The sequence below is a fragment of the Cucumis sativus genome, chromosome 6 (assembly GCF_000004075.3).
Source record: "Cucumis sativus cultivar 9930 chromosome 6, Cucumber_9930_V3, whole genome shotgun sequence".
NCBI classification, from domain to species: Eukaryota; Viridiplantae; Streptophyta; class Magnoliopsida; order Cucurbitales; family Cucurbitaceae; genus Cucumis; species Cucumis sativus.
This window is the reverse complement of record NC_026660.2, coordinates 26893794-26916395: the sequence shown is the minus strand read 5'-3', so window position 1 is coordinate 26916395 and position 22602 is coordinate 26893794. Positions and strand designations below refer to the sequence as shown.

The following is a 22602-nucleotide window of genomic DNA, read 5'->3' as shown; positions in this document are numbered from 1 at the left end:
TAGGTTACTCATACTATAGAGTTAAGTGTGTGATGCCTTTACAGAAAAGGTCCATAAGTGAACCAAGGGGTAAGGACGTGTGAGTAATAAATGTAAAACTGGTATATAAATAAGAATGGTACAGATGTGAATGTGACACCTAAAAACTTCTTTTTTTTTTTTTTAATTTTTGTAAAAAGGAAAAGTTCAGAAGATAGCAAAATATAAAATTTAATTGAAAAATATTTTTGATTAAGTCAAAAAACGACGAAAGCATCTCCAAACTCAACTATTGCCCAATTGTAAATGCCATCCCTATTTTATGAGTAGACATGTAAATATAAAGATCAATCTACATCCTATGTTGACACATATGTATATATCATGTAGAAGCATCAAGTCAACACATGTTCTTTTGTTTAGAAAAAGAAAGCCAAACACCTTCTTTTATATGTTTATATATTTATGGTTCCCCAAACAAGTACAATTATAAAATGTTAAGTTTTAAAATTGGACTTTCAAACTTACTATAAATCCATCCTTTAATGAATAAAAATTAACATTTCAAAATTGTTACCATTTCTACAAATAAATAATTATTAGTCTTTCGTATTCTTCTCACTTTTCTATCACATATACAAAAAAAAAAAAAAAAAAAAAACAATTAACCACTTGCAAGCATTTTATCATAGTACGCTTTAAAATGTTTAAAAGCATAATAGTAACTAGTATGATTTGATTTTTGCAATTTATCGAAACGTTTCTAACCAATATATATAACTTAAGAATTGTTAAAATAACAAATTAAATATTTAACATATACAAAATTTGAAATTCTATCGACAACAACTCTAATAGGTTTTTATGGGTAACATTAATAGTTTCTATCGATAAATATTTTAATTTATTTTATTAAAAAAATTATATTCTCATGTTTTAATTTAAACAAAAATGAAATCACCAAATCAAACGAGTCATCGTCATGCTACAATCATCATAATTTTTTTTGGGCAGTTTTAATATTTGAATTTGGTGATCAAATGGAATATTAATAACCAATTTTAAGAAGACACTAATTAAAACCAATACGATTAAATTTACAACGGACAAGGATATGTGAAATTTTATATGGTATGATATCATTAATTATTGCCCATGGGGTTTGTTTAGGACAATATTTTAGTATGAGTTGTGACCCTAATTTGTAATTTGACAAGTCAAAAACCTTAAGCACAAGGTAAAAGAAAAAACTCACCAAACCAACTTCCACCCTTTTGAGCGTATCTGACTACACGACGCCGTTTCGACTGTTCCAAGATTGAAAGGCAAGGAACCGTATATGCTCGCAACTCATTGACGCATCCGCATCGGAGTTTTCAACTTGGAGGAGAACTCCGGTAGGCTGCAGTGATGCCGTCTGTAGCTCCAAAGAAAAGGCCCAAAGATGCGGCCACTAGGGCCGATCAGATGAACAGGGGAATTTTGCTTTACTCCATTTTACTTGCTCTTCAGTACGGAGCTCAACCCCTAATCTCCAAGCGATTTACGAGGTACTTTCTCATTTTTTCTTCTTTCAATCTTTCTGCTTTTTTGGATTAATACTGTCGTCGAGAAGGATGGATGACATAAATTATCTGGGTTTTGAACTTTCTGTCTGAATTTCAAGTATTGCTATTTTTTGTGAGTTCCTAATCGTTCTTAGGATTTGAAATTCACATGTTTATGTTATTTTTCCTATATTGTTTCTCGAATTAGGATTATGTGTCGAATTGGAGATTCACTCTTTTGATGATAGTTTTTTTACGGTTTCCTGTTGGCGGCATTTTTTTTTCTCTGAAATATATCGTGGAGGTGTGCACACAAAACATCACATAATCATTATGTTGTTAAATGAATTGGGACTTTGTGAAGTGTGTAAATTGGTTTTGAGGATTCAAATTATTAGCTTCTTTCTCTTTCTGATGCTCAGTGTCCTGACATTTCAAATTTCCACTTGTTTGCATAAAATCGTATTGTTTTTTGCTGTCACTGTTTTGCGCAGCATGCATTTTTTATGGATTGAATTTATATTGAGATTTCTTTTATCTCATAATTATAACTGATTACGGGTGTTGTACACGATTTTAACCATTTGGTTCTCCGTGCAGACGAGAAGTTATTGTGACTTCATCTGTCTTAACTTGTGAGATTGTGAAGGTATTTGCTGTATGGCAAAATTTTCTGTTTCTTTCATTTAATTGATAATTTTTGGTAAATGATCTACTTTTCGCACCAATATCTCAAAAAAAAAATTATGTGCTTTGCAGGTCGTATGTGCTCTGGCTATCATGGTGAAAGAAGGAAGTTTAAAGAAAACTTTTAGTGAGTGGACTGTTGCTGGTGCATTAACTGCTTCAGGACTTCCTGCTATTATTTACGCATTACAAAATAGCCTTCTGCAGATATCTTACAAGAATCTTGATTCTTTGACATTCTCAATGCTGAATCAAACAAAGATACTCTTCACTGCTGTATGTACATATTTTTTACTCAGGTATGTTCTAATAATTCTTCTGTCTATTCAAAATTAAAATGGAACGCCATGTTTTTATAGGCTTGGATTATCCTAGTTGGAAACTTGTGTAATTGTCCAATGGACTGATTGAGTTGTTATGGTGTACTGTGGAATACTTATTTGCTATCCTAACTTTGGAGTTTGTTTTCATAAGAGTCTCGCTATCTCTCTGCCAAGACCTGTACTTCAGTTTCTTTAACTGACTCCCACCAACTTTGACCATCTTCCCTTTTCTCACGCAGTGCTTGGCCCTAATTTTGTAATCTTCATATGTGACTAAGAACAGTGTGTCTAATGATGTACCGTACTCATTTCTGATTAGAGCGTAAGATCTAAAACAATTTCTTACAACTTACTTGGTGTAGTATCCGGTTTTATGTATAGGCAGAAGCAGTCCATTCAGCAAATTGGGGCTCTATTCTTGTTGATTGTTGCTGCCGTTCTTCTAAGTATAGGAGAAGGATCTAGTAAGGGTTCCAGTGATGGCAGTCCTGATCAAATTTTGTTTCATGGGATTATTCCTGTCTTGGTCGCTTCTGTACTTTCTGGTTTGGCTTCTGCATTGTGTCAATGGTCTTCACAGGTGTGTGATGGGTTTTTTAGTTTATTTAGATTTCATGCTCCAAGAAACAATCCAGTAATTATGTGTTCGGTCCTTTCTGATGAAGAGTTGTCCTTCTAACAGGTTAAGAAACATTCATCATACTTGATGACCGTAGAAATGTCTGTAGTTGGAAGTCTGTTTCTATTTGCTAGTACTTATAAATCACCTGATGGAGAAGCTATCAGACAGCATGGTTTTTTCTACGGCTGGACTATTCTCACCATGGTAATTAAATGTCCTTACCATATACGAGTTTGTGAATTGCTTTGATCTAGTTCTTATAGTTTTACAGTTTCCTGATTAAGCATCATCAGCAAGAAGTTGATAACTTGCTTCCATGACATGTTCTTTTGGATGAGAGGACGCAAATTACTTGCTGAAGCTGGAGAGATCCTTTTTTTTTGTAGTAAATTTATTTTTCTTTTCTGTCGTTTTGTTTCAGATTCCAGTCATATTCAATGCTCTTGGTGGAATTCTTGTTGGACTAGTCACCAGTAGGGCCGGTGGTGTTCGAAAGGCAAGTTTTAGATTAGTATTTTTTACCACTCAGATTGTTCTTGAACATTATCACAAAGAATATGAACCTCGTTAATCGGGTTTCATACTCACCACGAGCATGCTCCATTTCGTTTCTTCTAGTTTAAAATAACCTTTTTCATCGGTTACATCTGTATGTCCACTTATCTTTGGTACTCTTATCATGGTTGCAGGGATTTGTCATTGTGTCGGCACTTCTTGTGACAGCATTGCTGCAGTTCATATTCGAAGGGAAACCGCCTTCAATGTATTGCATTGTGGCTCTTCCCCTAGTGGTCAGTAGTATTTCTATATATCAAAAGTATCCCTACAGAGTTAAAAAGAAGGAATTATAGCTTCTGACTGTTATTTACCGGAACATTATCTCATTGCATGGATGGAATTTGTAGATGTATCACATTATCAAAGCTGCATAAATGGCTATATCTTCATATTTTAGTCATCTGCTTGATAATTGTAGTTGCTAAGGGTACAAAATACTTGATTTATTTGAATTCATAGAATTCTGTATTTGGATATGCATCAAGCTGTAAATGGATGACGTATATGATCATTTCATTCTTCAGTTCCAGATGAGCATTGGAGAAGTGATGATTACCTATAGGCCTTAACAATATACAAACAGTATCGGAAGTTTATTTTCTTCTCAGTTTACAAATTGTTCTCTACTGTTTGAATATGGATGGAAAGAAACAATGTCATCTTGTTATTATTATTCAACATTAATTTAATCCTACGTTTTATTATATGAGAAGTATATTTCCTTTTCGTTTTCGATAATTTGGAAACTAGGAAGAAAGTAAATAACTTTAAAAACGTTTCTTTGTATAGATAATGGATGTTATGCTTATGAAACGTATATAATACAAAAACCAAAAACGTTACAGGACGCTTTGATGGGCGTGAGAGAAGCAAACATTGTGGGCAACGCCATTTGAGCTCATGCAACGTGGGGTTTACACTTGCCACTATCATATAACTAATTAAATTATTCCAAAGTTTAAAGAAAACGTAGGACTAGTTGCTACATGTAAAACTACAATGATAATTGGACGCTGTATCTTTATATATCAACAAAGGGGATTAATTTAAAAAAATGTAAAATACATTACAAGAGTGATTTGAATAGTTGTCAAGCACTAATACTTTTGAAAAGTGAATCATTTTATAAATTAGAGATATGAACATGCATTCCAAACACACTTAATAATAAATTATATCAACATGAATGAAAAAAATGTGGACATTCATTTGCATTACAAATGATTCAACTGAAATAATAATAACAACAATAATAATGATGCAGAATAACAAACAAGTTAAATTATAGGTAATAAATGGGAAAAAAGGTTGAGAGAAGAGAGAAGCGGTAGAGTAAGAATTGTGGTTGGTTAAGGAAATTGCATGGGAAAGATATTGAAGGGAGGGCGAAAGGAAAGCGGGGGGAGGCTTAAGTTTGGCGCGTCCATGGAGGATAAAAGCGCAAGTTTGTTAAAGTTTTAAACATTTGACTTTTCTTGTCTTCGTCATCGTTGGCGGTTTCTCCTGCGTGCAGGGCTGCACCACCCGGCCGAGAGAAACGAACTTTTCAATTACACAAAAACAAAACCATCCTCATTTATTTTCTTTCATCCACAATCATTTCCCTTCTTTTCTTTTTAGATCCACCCTTCTTCCTTTGAATTCTCATCGCTACACTCTTTTTCCCTTCATGGCGACGGTTTCTCCTCTCGCCAAATACAAGCTCGTCTTCCTCGGCGATCAATCCGTTGGTAAAACCAGCATTATCACCCGCTTCATGTACGACAAGTTTGATACTACCTATCAGGTCTTTTTTTCTATTTCCCTAATTAATTCTTTCTTTCTTTTCCTCATTTTAACCTTTTCTAATTTTACTTGGAGAAATTGTTTAGTTTGTCTCGTATCTGTTTCTTTATGTATACGAATCTGGATACATATTTCTGGGGATTCATGTGGATCCGAGTTATGTAGCGTTGTTTCTAATCGTCTTTGTTTAGTTGGTCAAATGGAAAACGTATTCCGTTATGTTTATGAATTTTGTCAACACCTTTTTGACGATTCATGACTTATCTTTCTGCAATCGATCAGATTTATCGTATGATTTAGATTAAGTTTTTGATTTAGCTACATCTGGTGGTGGCTCCAGACATTCCTTGTTAGTCAATGGAATAGTTTCTTTTGTTTTCTGTATAAAAAAGACTACGTAGAACAGGGGAAATTGCTAATATTAGGGTTGGATATATGCATTATCAGATTATCTAGATTTGATTAGATCCGAGAGAGGGAGCGGAGCAGGTGGTTCATGCCTTAAAAAACAAAATATATTTCAGAATTTTGTAGTTTGAAACGTTTAAAATCTCTGCTTGTTGACCTCATTTCTTCGAGCTGACATGAAATTTATTGCAGGCTACAATTGGAATTGACTTTTTATCCAAAACTATGTACCTTGAAGATCGAACAATTCGGTTGCAGCTTTGGTATGGCGTGTTTTATTTCTTTTCGGTCATTTAATGAAGATTGTTTTACGTATTATTCTTTGTTTCAACATACAGACTCTTATGTTACAATTCTGGTTCTTTTCAACATGTATGTTATGGATAGATATATGCAACCATTGACATAATTCCTACAGAATTGTGATAAATACAGATGGGACATCCTAAAATTTTATTTTCTTCTATTGATGCACTGGCTTGAAGAGAGTTTACTGTAATCATATAAAACATGACGTTTGTTGCATTAAATTGCCAAGCGAAAGCTGATTGAACTTATTGATTTGATTTTAAACATTATTTGTCAATTTAAGTATTCCAAAATGACATTTATATATTAATTAACATGCACACGATTTTCCCCCTAATAGCTACCATTCCACAGGGATACTGCTGGACAAGAAAGATTTAGGAGTCTCATTCCAAGTTACATAAGAGATTCCTCTGTCGCAGTCGTAGTCTATGATGTATCTAGTTAGTACTCTGTCTTATCTCTCCTTTTGTTTTGTGATGCATCCTGGTTAGTTGTAGTTGACGTCCTAATAACTTTGGTCTGAAAATGTTGTTATGCAGATAGACAATCATTCTTGAACACCACCAAGTGGATTGAGGAGGTACGAACAGAACGGGGTAGTGATGTGATAATCGTTCTTGTTGGGAACAAAACTGATCTTGTTGAGAAAAGGTGAGTAATGAACAAAATTGATATTGTTAAGAAAGATGTGTCATGAACTGTTCCTTTATTTTCCAGTATACAATAGGACTTCAAGAAGTACAGTGTAGGGTGATTGGGTTAACACTTTCTTTGAGAAGGTTGGAGGCTGCATTTGGGGCATGTGCTCTGTGCATACCTTGTATGCAATGATAAGAAGGGGTTGGAGCTGAGCTTAGTTGTTATTAACCTTTGATTGCATGATCTACGCTGACAAATCTTCAAATCTTATGAAATTGTCAGAAATCTTGACTTTAGTTGCTATTTCATATTTGTAACTCATGAATAGATTTTGCATTCATTGAAACCCGAAACACTTGTCCATCTTTCAGTAAGTTCTCTAAATACTGTTTGCTTGGTGACAAAATCAGGCAAGTTTCAATCGAAGAAGGTGATGCGAAATCTCGTGAGTTTGGAGTCATGTTTATAGAAACTAGTGCCAAAGCTGGGTTCAACATCAAGGTAATGTATCCCTATCCTATGATTTCTGAACAGTAAACTTACAATATCCAAAGTTCACCTGTATTACGCATCCTTGCTAGATTTGCAATAGTTTCTCCTCTTTTGTCGTGTTGTTGATATAGGTTTGACTTACATATTTACTTTGAAACAAATGTTGCAGCCTCTCTTTCGTAAGATCGCTGCAGCACTGCCAGGGATGGAAACTCTGTCTTCAACAAGGCAGGAGGACATGGTTGACGTAAATTTGAAACCAGCAGTGAATTCATCCCAGTCGGAACAGCAAGGAGGAGGTTGTGCATGCTAGAGAATGTGTAAGTTCAATACATAAAAGGAAAAAGAAAATTGCTACAAAATGAAATAGTATACGCTATCACTCACGGTGATTTAGTTCAACAAATTGACATTGGAAATTTTCTAACGATATGATGTTTGTAATATTGTATGCCATTAGATTCTTTTTGGGGTTCCTAAAGAACAAATATCAACGTTCTGTCCTCTCATATGTTGAGATTTTCGTTTTGGATTTGTGATTCTAAGAGTTGACCAACTATATCTAATAGCGGAGTAATTGAAACTGTTACATTGTTTATAAAATTATAGCAATGTTCAGTGTTGTTTCATAGAAATTTGTCTCCTTGGCTAGGCTGTTCACGTTACAAATGGTCTGCTCTTGTGAAAACAATTCATTGAACCATCCTTCATTACTCATGTGGAATTTATGATTGTTTTTAGTACAACTTGGAGTGTGGATTTGAATATGATATTCTTGGTTTTGATCCATATAGATGTGTTGAGCTAAGCACTTGCTGACATATACTTTTTTTTCCATTCCAAACAAATTCTATAAACATATTATATAATAAACGCTTAAAAGTGGAAAAATGGTTAGAAGAAACATTGCGAATATGAATTATATCGGTAGGCTTGTAAAATTGAGGTTGGAATCTTATTTCGTGAACATGTTTGTCAATGTCAATTGTCACTCGGTCAATATATATTCTACTTTTTGAAAAGTACATGGAAATCAAGTTTTCTTTTAGTAATAAATAAAGGAATAATACTTTTTTCCCCTTCTTTTATTACTATATTTTCTACATTCATTTAAGAATACTTTTGCCAACAAAATTAATCATAACTCATTGTAGACGTTTTTATGATATTATAAAAATATCAACGAGTCTTTTACACATTGATTTCAAAATCTTTGATCTATAAAAACGAGACACATTAATGAACTAATTTCGATGAATCTCTTGGAAATTGGTCACTGTCGTATTTGATGAAAGCATAATGGTTGTTGAAAAGGTGAAAGTTATGGGCATAGATTGTGTTTGTATGACCAATAATTTTATTCCCATGATTCTCCCAAGTCACTAGCTAAGATTATGAATAAGAAAGATGGTGGTAGGAATGTCACACCCCTCTTGGAATTCTTTCTCTAACTTGACTTTAAAAGATGGTGCAAGAGTTGGCAAGCATTATCATACTCTAACAATACTTACCAACCAACTAACCTAGTTGACTCAACCAGAAGTCACTACACAAATAATGTGTGCTTAAAAGAAACAACATAAGCTAAATGTTTTGCTTGGGTATCCATAAAATAACTAAACATCTAGCCTGGCTCGACTCACCTAGCATAGTTTGCTTGGCCGCATGTTCATGTCCTTAGAGGTTTCCTTGACATGGTTGGTTGTCCAACCGTGTTCAAAGCCTAGCAACATGTCCAATAGGCCTAGCCTATACTTAGCAAAAAAAAACTGAACTTATTTCCTTCTCCTTTGACCGTTTACTTTGAAACTCATACTTCAACACTTGAACAATTTTTCTCTTTTAACTTCTTTCTTTGAAAACTTAATCACAACTTTACTTGGGTATCCACAAAATAACTAGGGTTTACAAGGAGGCTACAACTTGGCTCATACTGGACCTGTAATTTGTGCTTGTGATGAAAACAATTTTAAAAATTGAATTATAGAAAAATGATTTTGACAATAGAAAAACTGTTTTTAGTCGTATGGAAATCACTCTCAAACACATTCACATTCATTGTATTCCAATTTAAAAACCATCATTTCAGTTCTTGGCCATATCAAATTCACTGGTTACTCATAGTTATTAACTATTAAGCCAACTTCATCCTTTCAAGAATATCCTTTACTTAGAAATCGATACAATTTAAATGGACTATTAAACTATGGGATATTGATGTGAAATTAAAAGCTACTTTAATTCAAGGATCATCCGAATAACAGGTCTTCATTGTTAATAAACTTCATGTTCACCAATAAAGGCAAATTATCCAATCATCATTAACATCTTTGAAGAAAGCAAAAATAAACTAAAGCATAAGCTAGGTTTTAGACAAAAGAAAAAAAAAGTTATCCTCAATTGGATATTAAATTCTCGTGAAATTATAATTTCAAGTTTAATAAAACACTCAAACGTGGCTTATATTCTTGTTATAATAATTTTCGTCCAATATCTAATATAATGAAGTGTTCATTTATAAAGACATTTTTTTGTACCAATAAATATTTAGAAAGTGAATGGAAATGTACACATGTATTCCTCCTCAACTCGAACATAGAAAATAATCGATGAAAGCTAAGTGAAGCGCACAAGGAATGGAATCAGCTGCTATAAATTCCTAACGTCGCCATCTTTCTTCCCTCAATTTTCTTTCTTTTCTATTCCATTTCCTCGTCTTGTTCCACCTTCTCTCTCTCGCCTCCACTTTCCTTCATCTCTCTTCTTACAATCAATCTCAACTCTTCTTCCTTATGTTCTTGTTGATCAATCACAAATACAGTAACCCCCTTTTCGATCTCACCTAACTCTCTGCAATGCACGGAAACCACCAATCCTGGTTAACCCATTTGATCAAATCCGACCCATCTGATTCGATCTTCCTCGGAGGGTTGTTTCTTGACGACAATCTTCCTCCCTCTTTCGTTTCGCTAATCTCTTCTAAAACCTCTTCTGGGTCGGCTTCATTTTCTCCCTCTTGCTCTCACAGTCGTCACAAGACTCTTAACTTTCAAATTTTGGGTCGCGGAAGAAGGCGAGTTTCCGATGGAGGTGGGTGCGGTTTTTTATCTGTGAGCTTGTCTGCAAATGGGAGTGGAGAGAATGGAGATTACATTCAGGATTCGGAAGATTATTTGGGACAAAATGGGAATAAAGGTTCGATGGAGAAGGCTATTCATCATGAGGAAGAAGAAGAAGAGAGGGAAGAGAAAGCTGTATTGCGAGGATCTGGTGCTATGAATATGACCAAGCATCTGTGGGCCGGAGCTGTTGCTGCTATGGTTTCAAGGTTTGCCTTCCAGTTTCCCATTCTTTAGTTACTTTCAACAATTAAATTCAATGATTTTGTAGTGTGGAATCACTATTTTCCAGAATGGGAACTAATTATACAAAATACTAGTTGCTGGAAACCAAAAAAACTTGATTAGATCGTTTTTCTATTTCGTATTCACATGGGAAAGGGCTTCAACCGTAGGAAAATTCCCAAAATGATATGATTTATGAATAAGAATGCAAGATGCTCGGCCGTGTATCAATGATTTATGAATATTACATCATTTGATTTGGTCGCAAGGCATGTTTACTCATGATGTTTTTGCTGTATGATAGAACTTTCGTTGCGCCTCTTGAGAGATTGAAGCTAGAGTACATAGTTCGCGGTGAGCAGAAAAACCTTATTGAACTGATCAAGACCATAGCATCTTCTCAAGGTCTGAACGGTTTTTGGAAAGGAAATTTTGTCAACATTCTTCGCACTGCTCCTTTTAAGGCTATCAATTTCTATGCTTATGATACATACAGAAATCAGTTGTTGAGATGGTCCGGAAATGAGGAAACCACTAATTTTGAGCGGTTTATCGCTGGTGCTGCTGCCGGAATTACTGCAACTGTACTGTGCATTCCTATGGACACTGTAAGTAGCAATTGCTTTATAGGTGACTAGGTAGTTTTAGGATCTTACTTATACTGGATCTGTTCTGTTCTAGAGGTGAACATATGTGACCTTACTTAAGTAGTTTTTGCATCTTCATAACAGAGTTTTCTAAGTTTTACTTGTGCCATGCGTACCTATCTTTCTGATGGATTCATGCTCTGCTAAGTGCTATCAAATTGCCAGGTATCTATATTGATATTAACTCCAAAGGACGGTTAATGAAAGTTCAAACAACATAAAACATATTGTTTGCAAATGAGGGAGGGGTAACCGTTCTCCCTTTCACAACACTCACACTAATCACAAGACACCTGAAAAAGACCTGTTACTTTCTATTTTCAATGCGTACAACCAGAATCACTCCTACTAAACTAACCCGTGCAGGGTAGAACTTCCCTTTTAACATTTCCAGTGGGCACTCATACTTTAACCATTAGAGGTCTCACTCCTTCGTGGCCCTTGTTCTTGCAGATCCGGACTAAGATGGTGGCACCAGGTGGGGAAGCCTTGGGTGGTGTCATTGGTACCTTTCGCCACATGATCCAAACTGAAGGCTTTTTTTCTCTTTACAAGGGTTTAGTACCCTCAATTATTAGCATGGCACCGTCAGGTGCAGTGTTTTATGGTGTTTATGATATACTAAAATCAGCTTACCTACATTCACCAGAAGGAAGGAAAAGAATCCAAAATATGAAAGAAGGTGGTCAGGAGTTGAATGCTTTGGAACAATTAGAATTAGGTACTATAAGAACATTATTGTATGGTGCCATAGCAGGGGCATTTGCTGAAGCTGCTACATATCCATTTGAAGTTGTGAGGAGGCAGCTCCAAATGCAAGTTAGGGAAACAAAGCTGAGTGCAGTTGCAACTTGTGCCAAGATTGTTAATCAAGGGGGTATCCCCGCTCTTTATGCGGGCTTAATTCCTAGCTTATTACAGGTGTACCACTGTTCTTTCACAAACAACTTTTTTGTTCATTAAGATGTTATTCTGCTATTAGATGTCAATAAAATTAGATGTGATGATAGCCCTGGTAAATTATATATGAATATAACGTCTCAAGAACTTCCTGTACAACATCATCAATACAACTTGTGAAGTGAATATTTGCATCAACTTTCAATGACTTTTGTAGGAATGTTTTAAGCCACATTAAGATTTAATGTTCTATAAGTGTCTTTGATCACCAAATGTGTAGGGTTAAACAATTTCTTCATGTGAATATTTAACGTGCCTGTAGCTAACATGGACACTCACATATATTATAACAAAACAAAAATAACAACTCATCTGGTGCACATTTCTTGGGTTCCCATCTCTTTTTGGTTCAGTTTGCCACAAGTACATCGTTAATTTAGCCGTTAGCTCTTTGATTTGCATTACCATATCTGTCTATGACTTTACGCTCTTCTTATAGTCTAATTTTTTTTGCTTAACTTAGGTTTTACCATCAGCTGCCATAAGCTATCTCGTGTACGAATTTATGAAGATAGTTCTGAAAGTAGAATCATCGTAAAGATCTGAAGCCTGCGTGTAAAGTTCGATGTGTTGTTGATGATTTCCATAGCTTGCAGGCCAAGGTTCAGGAAGAGCTAAAGATCATGTCAATGGCCTTGGCTGTTCGGAGCAAAGTATTTAATGGCCATCATTAAAGTAGTATTTTAATTTATTTCTTTTTCTTTCTTTACAGTTTGGGGCTACTGAGGCATTGATGTTGTTTTTAAACGCATTGCCCACGTAAAGAGCTCCAAGTTCGAAAGGAGTGATATAATGTTAATTAGGATGTCAATAAAAGGGTAAGCAGCTCACAAGATTATGGTCTGTGGAATTAGAACATTTTTGCATTGCATTACTCATACCAAAATCGCTTGTCAGCATGGGTTTACTGGTCGGTTCGGTGGTTTCAGGTTGAAAATATTTAAAATCAAATTTTGTTGGTAAGGTCTAGGGTAGGCAAAAAAATTAGTGTGAAGAACCGAATCGAGTTGAATCCCTCAAGTTTCCCTCAAGCTTCAGGTGGTTCCATTTTCTTGCCTATTCCAACACACATATTTATAGCCGGTGAGCTGCAATCTAGCCAACCAAACTGTTGATCTGAATGGTTACAGGAAGCACAATTTCTCGTAAGTACCAGTTGGGTTTTGGTTTGCATATTTCCTTCACAAATTAAGCAGTTCGGCTTCGATTTTCTACCTCCTACGTCCTGATCCCATTATTGTTAAAAAGAGTGACAGTTAGGCAAAAGGTTTTATGGAAAAGAAAATTATTGTCGAGAGGGCATCTGTCGACACAAAGCATTTATTTTTGCGGACGCTAAGTGGAAGAAGTCACACAATCACACTTTTGCCAACTCTCTTCCTTTTTTTAAAACTCTAATCCGGCAAGGTTCGTGTTTCCAAAATATCACCTTTTTTTTTTTTTAGAAATATAAAAGAAAGATGATTTTTCTTTATTTCTATTACAACTTTCCCATCAAATATTTCTTGAAAAGAAAGGAAAGCCAACCAAAACTAAGAGTGGTTCATAAATTTAAATTTAAAGTTCGTGGTTCAAGCAAGTTGGTTGAATTAAGGTGTCCTAACAACTATGTAGCTTAATCAATGTATCGCCTTAACCTAGCACTAAAAACATTCCTAATTGAAAATGGAAAATAGGAACAAAGTTGTCCACCACCAGATACATCTACAATATTACAACATTTCAAGATACCATTATGGCAAAGTATTTTTTAACCTTGTAATACCATTATGGCAAAATAGGAACAAAGTTGTCCACCACCACATACCACCTAGACTCCCTCTTTTTAACCTTCAAGCTCACTTCCTGATGTGAGACTCATTCTCACTTGAAATGTATTTTTCCTTCTTAAGGCAAAGTCTCATTTGTATCTCAATTGCTTAGGCTCTCCCTAAGATTTGAGAATGCATTCTTATACATGAATCACAGTGGATGAATAGTAAGTAGATCTAAGTGTAACTCTAAAAGATGCAACACTCTCTTTTTACACACACAAACGAAAACAACCACAATGTAATCATACAATTTTGGTCTAAAACAAACTAAACAATCAATTCTAGCCGAAGAACTAAAAATCATTTATGCACGTAACAAAATCACAGTAACCTTAGCTTCCATAACAACTGCAAACTGTATAAGAAAAAAAAAACCATCGATAATGAAAGTATTTTGCAAGATCAATATTTTCCTAAAACATTCATTTTTCAAAAACCATGAATGCAATTATATTTTTATAACAAAAACAAAAAGCACTAAAAACAACAATTTTTTTTTGTATTATAATATGATGGATAACATTTAAGAAGTAAATAAACATAGTGTAGTAGAAAGTGCATTTATTAAAATAATAATTATATACCACCCACACATATATATCAATTATAATCTATAAAGAACTCGTTAGAAAGTCAACTAAATTAGCAATGGACACATAACAATTTTGTTGATATAAATATAACGTCAAATTAACAATGTTTTTCAACGTGGTGATGTCATTTGGGAGGGCAGTTGTTGGGTCAGAACAAATGAATCTACAACATTTTTTCTTTCTTTAAATCTTTATTCTTTGCTCTTCATCACTTTCATTAAAAAAAAAAAGAAGAAAGAATTGGGGAAGATAGATTGCTTCTCAATGGGTACAATGATGATTTGTATTCCTAATCCAATTTGTGTTGGGCATAACGGTTGAGAAAAATAAACCTTCACTCTCTCTTTTGCTAACAAAACTGAGGTGTAAAAAGGAAGCTCTCCTTCCTTTCCATCTCTTTTTTCAAACCTTTTACTTACTCTCGTTCTATCTGTTTTGTTATAATATAATTTACCTCTACCTTCCTTTGAATAATTTAATTTATCACAAAAAAAAATCATCTTTCATTCATCCATAAATCTTAATTACTACAAATTTGATGGAAAAATTAACATCACCTTAACTATTCAAACCCATTATTTATTACTTATTTCTTTTTAAATCTCAAAACTTTAAAATTCTTACCTATTTGTTGAAATCTATAAACTTATAGTAAATTGAACAACCATGTAATATAATTTACAAAAAGTCAAAGGTTGAAACTCCCCCATTTAAGATAAATGATACATGTGGAATGATTTGGAAGGAAAAAAATCGAATGAAAAAACACTTGAATTCTTAAATTTAAAAAGAAAAATCAAACGTAATTTTTTTAGTTTTAAAACTTTAATTTGACTTTTGAATATACATGAAGACGTATGAGTAAAACTAGAGCTTAATTTTTTTAAAACCAACTAAATATTAATAAAGGTTTGAATTCATTTTTATACCTAATTAAACTTATTAGGTTATATCAATGCTCCAATATACATTTATATATAAATCTGTACGTTGTTGTATGCTCCTATGTTGCAATTTCGACCCTTTATTCTAAATTCCTCTACCACGCCAATTGGTTTTAACAGACTAACAATTAAAGAACTTTTTTCAAATTCACAAAGTTTAACTAAATCTAATTGTAGTGTTATTTTTCTTTTGAAATTTTGTCGATTTGTATCATACTATAAGATTTTTTTTTAATGATATTTTGTATGGAAAGTTATCAAATGGGTGTAAAAGTGACGATAAGTTTTAAGTTTTAATAGTGAAACATTTGATGTAAAATTTAAAGTTAATACACAATATCTGAAATAAATTGATTTTTTTTTAAAAAAAGTCTCATTTTATATTTAATTTGAAAGATGGATCAGGGTTTAGCATATTTATATTTAATTGATACAGCTAGAGTGCATTATTAGTATTACTATTAAGAGGGGAAATCCCAGTAGGGTTTTCTTTTTGTTATTAAAAGAGAATAATATATAAATTTAGGGTTGTTGGACTAAAAACATTTGAACGATATATTTATATATAGAGAGAGCTGAAAATTTGGTGTGTTGGTTTTGTGGAATCGGGTGTTTGTAAGTGATTTTAAAGAAAGTATAAATAGAATTGCTTATTTCATATATAATTGATTTTGATCAGCAGCCTCTAATAACAACGACTGGAGATCTACCTAGCTCTCTAGTCCAAATGACTCTCTCATTCTTATTTTTTTAAGGAAAGAAAAAAACAATACTTTATTACATAGACCTTGAGAAACATATAGAATCACATTTACATATATAAAAGCATTTCAATTTAGACAAATTAACAGTACTGGCATGTAAATAATTGAACAGAAACTTTGATCTCGTAGATCAACAGCTCACTCAACACATAGTCTTTGAGTATGATTGATTACATAATACTATGAAAAATTATTTAAAATTATTTTGGTAGATTATTGGAAAATATTTTTAATATATACAAATTATGTATGTGAAAGGAAAAACGACAATATATGTGTTTCTTCCCTTGATACATATCAATTTTCACAACTTGGTTTTTCCTTTTATTTCATCCAATACCATACAACGTACGTAGTTTTCACAATTTTCAAGAGAATATATTCTAATCGTGAGCATATACTTTGCCCCCTTTAATTATGGTTTTTATTAGTTATACTTTGTGTGTTGTTAAACTCAATTTTATTAGCAATTAGTTTATAATTTTTAGTAAATTCAAATACTAATTTCACCAGCATATTCTATCGTTTCCTAAAGTTAAAAGGAGTGTAAAAATCATTTAAAATCAATTCACTTTTAGAAAATAAAAATCGAAATATAACGTCAATTCTTTCTTCTTTTGGTAATAAATCCCTTTTAGAAGAAAAAAAATTGAAAATTTTGACTTAAGATTAAGCAAGAAAAAACTATATATTCTTTTTGTTTTAAAAAAAATTAACTAAAAATGGGATACACCTTAAATTATTTAAGTGTAATGATTCAAGAGAAACCAACAAATATCATATTGTAAAAAGTTAATAATCGGAAAAAAAAAAACATTTAAAAACTACTTTGATTTAACCCTCCTAACACGAAATCAGGAAGGAAAAAGGAGATGAAAAGTTAATATCGAATTAAAATATGTAAATGGGAAGATTTGCTGATCTGATCCAATATATAAAATAGAATAATTGAATACGAAAAACCACCGTGGGCATACGAATATATATACACATGAGAGTAGATTTAAATCCTATTTTCTTCCTTAATAAGAACATATTTGAGTCTGTTACAATTTCCTTAATTCTTCTACAAAATAATCATTATCCATCTTTTACATGTTAACGTGACTATAATCTCAAATAAGATAATCGCTTTTCAAAATTTTGACCGTTATCATTTTGGTGCATTACCTTCAACTTCACTTTTTCACTTTTTCAACTCAGATCAGATATAATTTCATTTACATACAAATTTATGAGTATTTCAAATTTAGCATATTTTGTGATTGATGGTATTAATTAAGTATTTTTTACTATCCTCCTAATTCTTTTTTTTTTTTTTTGGCATTATTTACGAGTTTGCATTTATTTTACTTCTTTTTTTAGTTTATTTTATTTATGAATAGATGTTAAGAAAATATGTCAATTTTATTTATTTATATTAATCTACTCAATTGCTTCAAGATTCCAATAATTAGATAAAAAAAAAATAGTAAACAGTGGGCGAGGGTCGAGGAAAGGATGCGAGAAATTTGGGTTTTGAAAAAAAAAATAGTTTTTATGTTGATTTGATAAATATGTTGTTATGTTTTATGGTATGATAAAAGATTTATAGAGTAAATTTGAAGTTTTTTTTAATAATTATTTATCAATTAAAATAAAATAAAAAAAGATTATAATCATTTAAGTACAAAATTACAACCAAAATCATTTAAGTATTGAAGTTAAAATAAGTAGAAGGAAAGTAAAAGGAATTATGACAATAAAATGAATTAAGGGGGAAAACATACATGGTTACGTTATTTGACAAAATTACAACCAAAGTAAGTCTATTTTTAAAAAAAAGAAAAATATTTATAGATTTAAACGATTTTTAAAAAGTTTAGAACAAAAACAGGATTAAAAGCATATAAAAGTTAAAATAATAGGGATTGAATTTGCATGGAAATAGAAAGGTAAAAGAGTGAAGACGTGGATGGGAGAGAGTAAAGAAAGTCCAAATATGGATGGGGCATTGGGTAGAAACTTATTCCACCAAGCAAATCAGTTGTTTAGCTGACAATATGACTTTCCTCTCTCTCTCTCTCTTTCTCTCTCACTGTTTAAACTCTCTTCACTGCTCAGCTGACATTACCAACTTCTCTTTTTTCTTTCTTTTTTTAATTAACCACATAATTAAATATGTTCCATTTTCATGGTCCACCCCCGCAAGAAACCCTACTTCAACAAGCAATCTTAATTCTCTCATCTTATGTTTTCCCCCTTAATTCACTCTTTTTAATATTAACTTTTAACGTTTCATATAGTAATTTAACCATTTTTCAATAAATTTTAGATTATGTATATGTATGCATGTATATCTGAAATCTTTCACCCAACTTCTCTTCATTATTTTCATTAACAACCATATATTAAGAAAACAATCATTGTTTTGTTGGATCTCAAAATTCTAAAATTTGAGATTATATTTGGTTTAAATTTTAATTTCTTACAAAAATAAACCCCCATGCCCAACAGGAAATGAGGTCACACAGTTAGACTTCTTGGACCTAATTTAAATATAATTAAATTGGGTCTCATTGTCATAATTCCTTTTACTTTCCTTCTACTCATTTTAACTTCAATATATATATATACATGAATATGTTATAAATTTATGAATGTAAAGAAATTAGTTAATCTAAATGATGATAAAGAAATAAAGGTTAACAAAAGTGTGAATAATGGAGAGGAATTGAGGGTGTAGTGTAGGTATTAGGGCCACATATATATTCTATAGATCAGAGATCCGTGGACAGAGAAGAAAAGGACGAAATTATAAAAGGATCAACAAATGGGCATTGACGCATGGATTGTTCACACTTGCTCTTTTGATTACAAATACTATACGTCTTTACTTTAGATATGCAAATAATTAACTTTACATTTGTTTGCTTCACCAACTTCTTCTCTAACCACCACCTTCCCTTCCTCTAAAACTCCCAACTTCACTTTCAAATTAATAATCTATATTCAAATTTGTTAATATACAATCTCTAATTTATTATATTGTGTTTCTGGTACGAAAAATCTTGTATTCTTGTACTCTTGTTTTCAATTCCATGAGTGAAGGAGGAATGTGGTCTAATATATATATATATTTTTTATTTTGTGAAATTGATATTTTATTGTATAGGTGAGAAACATAAAAATATTATATTCCAATTTAGAGAAATAGTGATATTGGAGGAATAATTTAAAAGAGAGAGAGAAAAAAAAGGAAGAGTTTGGACTACAAGTCCAAAGGACACAGCACAGAAAAACAATATAATGTTTTCCCTCATTATATTCCAACAAAAAAGTATTATAATCCAATTTTTTCTGTGGTTTTGCTTTTGCATTTGCTTTGAAAGATGCAGTTGTTCCTATTGCTTTGGATACTCCAAAAAATTTCTAATGTTTTTGAAATAAAACACACCAATTTGGATTGGTGACAAAAAGCTAATTAATATCTATCTATCTATATATATACTTTTTACTTTTTTGAAAATATGTAACATGAGTTAATAGGTTTACGGTTTAGAATTTACCTTAGCAATCATCAACATTTTTGACATTCTTTTGTACATATTTATTAATAATGAAGATCCAAACAACAATATCGGTAGAACAAGAGAAAAACTAAGCCAATATCTACTTCATCCTTTGATCCGATAGAGAATTGCGCATAAATGAGAACTTACATGAATTTTTGTTTTAGAACATGAGATACTTTGTTAAAGGATCATTAGTAAGAATAGAAAAACTTGAATTGCAAATTAAGAACAACAAATTTCCACAAAATGAGGCATAGGGCCTTGTATGCGGTCCAAATCTAAATTAAATTAGAATACAAATCACGAACAATAATTGTTTTTTTTTTAAATAAAAAAATTCAAATTTATATAGAATTTTGGTTAAATTTAGAATAGATATAGTAATTAAATATTTTCAAACAACGTTTATTTATTTATTTAACAATACACTAAAATAATTAGAAGAAATGGTCCCTTCTTCCGTAGGCAACGCAAGCTAGTTGCACCCAATATTATATCAAGAATTAACATAGTAATTTAAAAATATGTATAGCTCTATAATATAATTAAAGTATCTTGAAAGAGAGATATAGGTAAAAAGTAATAGTTAAAAGAACATTCTAGACAGGGTTGACCTGGCACAATCTCAATACAAATTAGTAGTGTGGCTGAGTTTGGTTATTGATTTTTTAAACTCAAAGCAACAGTTAACCTAGCTCTCTCTAATCTCATTCACAAAGCAATAAGCAACCGCGTTTAATCCGCACCAACAAAATTTTAAAAACAAATATGTAATTTTTAATTAAACCGTATCCGTAGCAGTTAGTTCTGATCTACAAAACCCTCTATATAGAATATTAAAATATTTTATTTTTGCATGTTTTCTTCTCTTTTTAACCTTCATTGAATTTACCACTCTTACAAGAAACTGAGAATATTCAAAGCTGTAATGACAAAGGACACCAATATTTCACAATATGCTTAGCTACTTTATTAGACTTTCTGAACTCAGAGATACAATACCAAATAACTATATATAAAATATATACTATACATTTGGATCAATTTAACTTCGTTTTTGTCGTCAACATTTTCAAACACATGATTATTAGTTATTTTTAATTATTTATTTAATCTTCCTTTTTTTTTTTTTTCTTTTGAAGGCTATATGCCCGAATTTTAGTGGGAGTGTATTTAATACACAAACTTGAAGGGAAAAAAATCATAAATTGGGCCATGGAGAAATATTATTATTGACGTAAAGTTTAAAGGGCCAAAGTTTTGGTATAGCCATGCAAAGAAGGTGACGACGATGACTGGCCCCCTCTCGTTTGCGTGCATGGGGTTGCCTCCATTTCTACCAATCATGACGTGCCACCTCTGCCACCGATGCTGACTTCCACTCACTAACATTCTTACATTAGTTAAATAAAGTAAAAGAGATAATAATATTTTTATCTTATAATAAGCTAACTCTCACCCAACACTTCTACTAGGTGGATATCTCTTTAGTATCTTCGCCATCTCTATTTCTAAATTACACTAAGTTTTGTTTTAATTTGATATATTTTAAGATTTGAATTTTTAATTTTAATTTTTCATAACATCTCTAGTTTCTAAATGTTTGTTAATTAGTTTTGAAAAATAATTTATAATCAATCAAAAGTTGTTGCCTTTCCATTACTATTAAAATTAATTTTAAAATTTGATCTTGTGATTATTTAGAGTTAGAAGTAGTCATAAATTTAGTAATTAATTTTAAAATAATTAAGTATATAGTAACATTTTTAAAAAGTTACAAATATAAAAAAATTTGTCAAATTCTATCAATAGTAAAAGTCTATCACTAATAGATCATGTTGCAAGTATCGATCTATCACTTATAGACCATACAAGTCTATCAACAATAGTTTTGTTATATTTGAATTTTTTTTTTAATGTTGCTATATCCTAACTTTTATTTAATTATAAAATGATCATCCATTATAATTACTCTTAAAATTAACTAATAGACATAATTGTCAAATCAATACTAAAAATAAGTATTTAAAGTTAAAAATTTAGAGACCAAATTAACCTAAAACTCAAATTTAAAAGTTAAAATTATAATACTTTAAAACCTAATATATATATATATATATGAAGTAAGATTGTTACTCGTATAGATACGTTCATAATCTGTTACAAAAAAGTTTATATTACAGTTGCAACAACCATTATAAATAATGTTATAAATATCACTCTTGAACTATGAATAAACTAGTGAAAATACTCTTTTTCGAATCTTGTTCAATAATATATATATATATATATATATATATATATATATATATATATATATATATATATATATATATTTTTTTGGACCATTAAACATGTGCAAAATAACATCTAAACTAGGTTAAGATGTAGTACACAATTCTTGTACAAATGTAGGAACTAAATTAAATGATAAAATAAAAATTAAGAACAATTTATTTGAAATTTAGAGAAAGAAATTCCTCAAATAAATAAATAAATTGAGAAACCCTCAAAATTAGCCACAAGAGCATTGAACAGTATAGTTAGAGAGAGCAGGGGTAGTATAGAGATTTCAGATGGAAATAGAAAAGAAGAATAGTTTATAGGTAGCGAATGGGGAAGAAGCACGT

General features: G+C 31.7%; 3 protein-coding genes across 3 annotated transcripts; all 3 read left to right on the top strand.

Moving 5' to 3' along the window:
- The first annotated feature begins 1237 nt into the window (after window positions 1-1237).
- On the top strand, window positions 1238-4420 carry LOC101208887 (UDP-N-acetylglucosamine transporter ROCK1). Its single transcript, XM_031887871.1, has 7 exons — window positions 1238-1529; window positions 2127-2175; window positions 2286-2512; window positions 2918-3116; window positions 3219-3362; window positions 3580-3654; window positions 3848-4420. Exons 1-7 carry the CDS (start codon window positions 1390-1392, stop codon window positions 4007-4009), a joined length of 996 nt encoding a protein of 331 aa, XP_031743731.1. The 5' UTR covers window positions 1238-1389; the 3' UTR covers window positions 4010-4420.
- Window positions 4421-5107: 687 nt separating this feature from the next.
- Window positions 5108-8119, top strand: LOC101208643 (ras-related protein RABH1e). The gene is made up of 6 exons (XM_004143417.3): window positions 5108-5502; window positions 6102-6172; window positions 6573-6661; window positions 6761-6872; window positions 7271-7361; window positions 7522-8119. Exons 1-6 carry the CDS (start codon window positions 5386-5388, stop codon window positions 7663-7665), a joined length of 624 nt encoding a protein of 207 aa, XP_004143465.1. The 5' UTR covers window positions 5108-5385; the 3' UTR covers window positions 7666-8119.
- Window positions 8120-9936: 1817 nt separating this feature from the next.
- LOC101208401 (probable mitochondrial adenine nucleotide transporter BTL3) lies at window positions 9937-13199 on the top strand. Its single transcript, XM_004143416.3, has 4 exons — window positions 9937-10680; window positions 11001-11304; window positions 11797-12264; window positions 12767-13199. Exons 1-4 carry the CDS (start codon window positions 10208-10210, stop codon window positions 12839-12841), a joined length of 1320 nt encoding a protein of 439 aa, XP_004143464.1. The 5' UTR covers window positions 9937-10207; the 3' UTR covers window positions 12842-13199.
- Window positions 13200-22602: the final 9403 nt, after the last annotated feature.